Genomic DNA, 2,250 nt, shown 5'->3' on the forward strand with positions numbered 1-2,250 from the left:
GGCAGCGGCTCTCGGTGGCGCGCGCCTTCGCCCTCTTCGATGGCCACGAGCACGTCCTGCGCTACGCCCTGGCCGCCCGCATCGCCCCGGCACCAGGTGAGCTACAGCACCCACCCCCGTGTGCCAATCCAGGGTGACAGCCCCCAGTGGGGGTGCTGCCATCTCCCAATGCTTTAGTGTGCTGGCTTTGCCCAAAATCAGCCAAAAAGGAGGGGTTTTCCAAGCAGTTTGAGTGCAGTGCTGCTGGCGCTGGGTGGCGTGGCCGTGGTTCCCTGCATGGGACAACAGTGCTGCAGCACATTGGGTGTAAGTGGGGATGGTCACTCCCTGTGTGTCCCAGATCTTTTATTCCCCCCAACATCCCCGTGTGCCTGTAAGAGTGTCGGGGGGTAGGATGGTCAGGACAGACGGAGATGAGAGATCTCTGAAGCCAGGTTGTGTAACTTGGGGTTTATTGCAAAGGGCCTGGGTGCAGGGGCCCTGCTGGGAGCTGCCAGCCACAGCTCAGAGCAGTAAAGAGAGTGGTAAAGAGAAAGAAGGTAAGAGCGTGGTAAAGAGGATGAGAGCGAGGTTCCCGTTACAATACAATAAATCTTCTTCTGTGTTGAATATTCTAATTCTCACTAACCAGTCTAGTCCAAGATACAAATCCTATAGCATTTACATACAGCCTAAAAGAATCATTACATGACCATACTGTGTTACATTTTAAACCCTAAAATCTCCTCTTTGGACCCCTTCTGCCAAGCTGGCAGGGTCTGCTCGGACCCTTGGACCTGTCTGAAAGCAGAGGGTGTTTTTTCATCAAAAGGGAATTACCTTCAGCTGGCCACACCATTGTTTTCCAGTTGTTCAGTAACTGAGGTATCTCAAAGCTTGCTTTCATTTCAATCTCACTTATAGTTTCGGGGATTACCATCAGCCAGCCACACCATTGTTTTCCAGTTGTTCAGTAACTGAGGGATCTCAAAGCTTGCTTTCATTTCAATCTTGCTTATAGTTTCTATATTCTCAAAATCTTTTGCCAGACAATCATATTTATAAGGCTTTCCTGCTTCATCTTCCCCAACATGTGCCCACAGATGATGCTGAGAATCCCGGGGTGAGCCCGTGCCACGATGGGAGCCACACGTGCCAGGCCCCGGCGCGCTGCCAGCCCGGCGTGGGCACCGAGTACACGTGCGAGTGCACGGCCGGGTACCGCGGAGATGGACGGGGCTGCCGAGGTCAGCAGGGCTGGGGGGGAGCTGGTTGGGGGGAGCTCTGGTGCCCACAGAGCCACAGGTCCCTGGGGAAGCGCTCCAGGAGCAGATGAAAAGAGGAGGGGAAAAAAGGAGATACAGGAAAAAAGCAAAACCAGTTGAAAAATAATTCCTGTGTTTCATAAATCCAGACAGATTTGTTGTTGCTTTCCTATCACTCCAAAATTCCACGTTGCAAATCTCCAATTTTAGAGTCCCTTTCCACAAGAGGCTGCCCAGTGCCAGTGAGTTGCACTGCACAGTGATGCTGGCGAAGAATTCAAGGATCCTGCCTTTCAATAAGAAACAGGTTTCCCTCTCCTAAAATCCTGGGTTAAGTGACCAATATGATCACTTAATTTCAGGAGAAGGAAACCAAGTTTTAAACCACAAATAGTTGAGAATATTGGTGTGCCTTGAACAAATGCTTCTTTGTCACAACTATACACCAAAAGAAATCTTGTTTTTTTTCCCTTCTATTTTGAGCTGATTAGAAAGTTAATTCCGTAGTTGATTAAGTTCGGTGACAGACATGGGATGGGCAGTGTGGGGCAGGATATTCCCTGTCACACCACGAGCAGCCAGACCATGAAGATGGGGGTGTCCCACCACCATCGGGGTGCCTGGTGTCTCCTCCTTCCCCCAGATGTGGACGAGTGCAGCGAGGGCCTGAGCCAGTGCGGGCCCTTCTCCGTGTGCCTGAACGTGCCGGGCAGTTACCGCTGCGAGTGCCGCGGCGGGTACCAGCCAGCGGGGGACGGGCAGGCGTGTGTGCGTAAGTGCTGAGCCCACCCGGGGTGTCCCCCGCTCCCGTGCCCTATGGACGTGCCCTGAGCACCCCTCCCCTGTCCCCACAGCGCTGGCACCACCGAGTGACCCCTGCGAGGCCGGGCGGCACCGCTGCGCTCCGGGGCACCGGGCGCGGTGCCTGTCCCGCGGCGACGGCCGCGCCACCTGCGAGTGCCTCCCCGGCTACACCGGCGACGGCATCCACTGCCCCCGGGCGGCG

At 54.8% G+C, this 2,250-nt stretch overlaps 1 protein-coding gene across 1 annotated transcript in view; it reads left to right on the top strand.

Annotated features, from left to right (window-relative positions):
* The window catches only part of NID2 (nidogen 2), a gene marked incomplete at its 5' end in the record, with an annotated part of 21,864 nt that overhangs the window by 7,785 nt on the left and 11,829 nt on the right, over positions 1-2,250 (top strand). The window contains 4 exons of the mRNA XM_031066211.1: positions 7-96; positions 1,083-1,226; positions 1,888-2,016; positions 2,099-2,247. Of these exons, the coding sequence (XP_030922071.1) occupies positions 7-96; positions 1,083-1,226; positions 1,888-2,016; positions 2,099-2,247 (512 nt within the window). The remainder of the gene's footprint in view (positions 1-6; positions 97-1,082; positions 1,227-1,887; positions 2,017-2,098; positions 2,248-2,250) is intronic.

Source organism: Geospiza fortis, unplaced genomic scaffold (assembly GCF_000277835.1).
Source record: "Geospiza fortis unplaced genomic scaffold, GeoFor_1.0 scaffold23, whole genome shotgun sequence".
NCBI lineage: Eukaryota > Metazoa > Chordata > Aves > Passeriformes > Thraupidae > Geospiza > Geospiza fortis.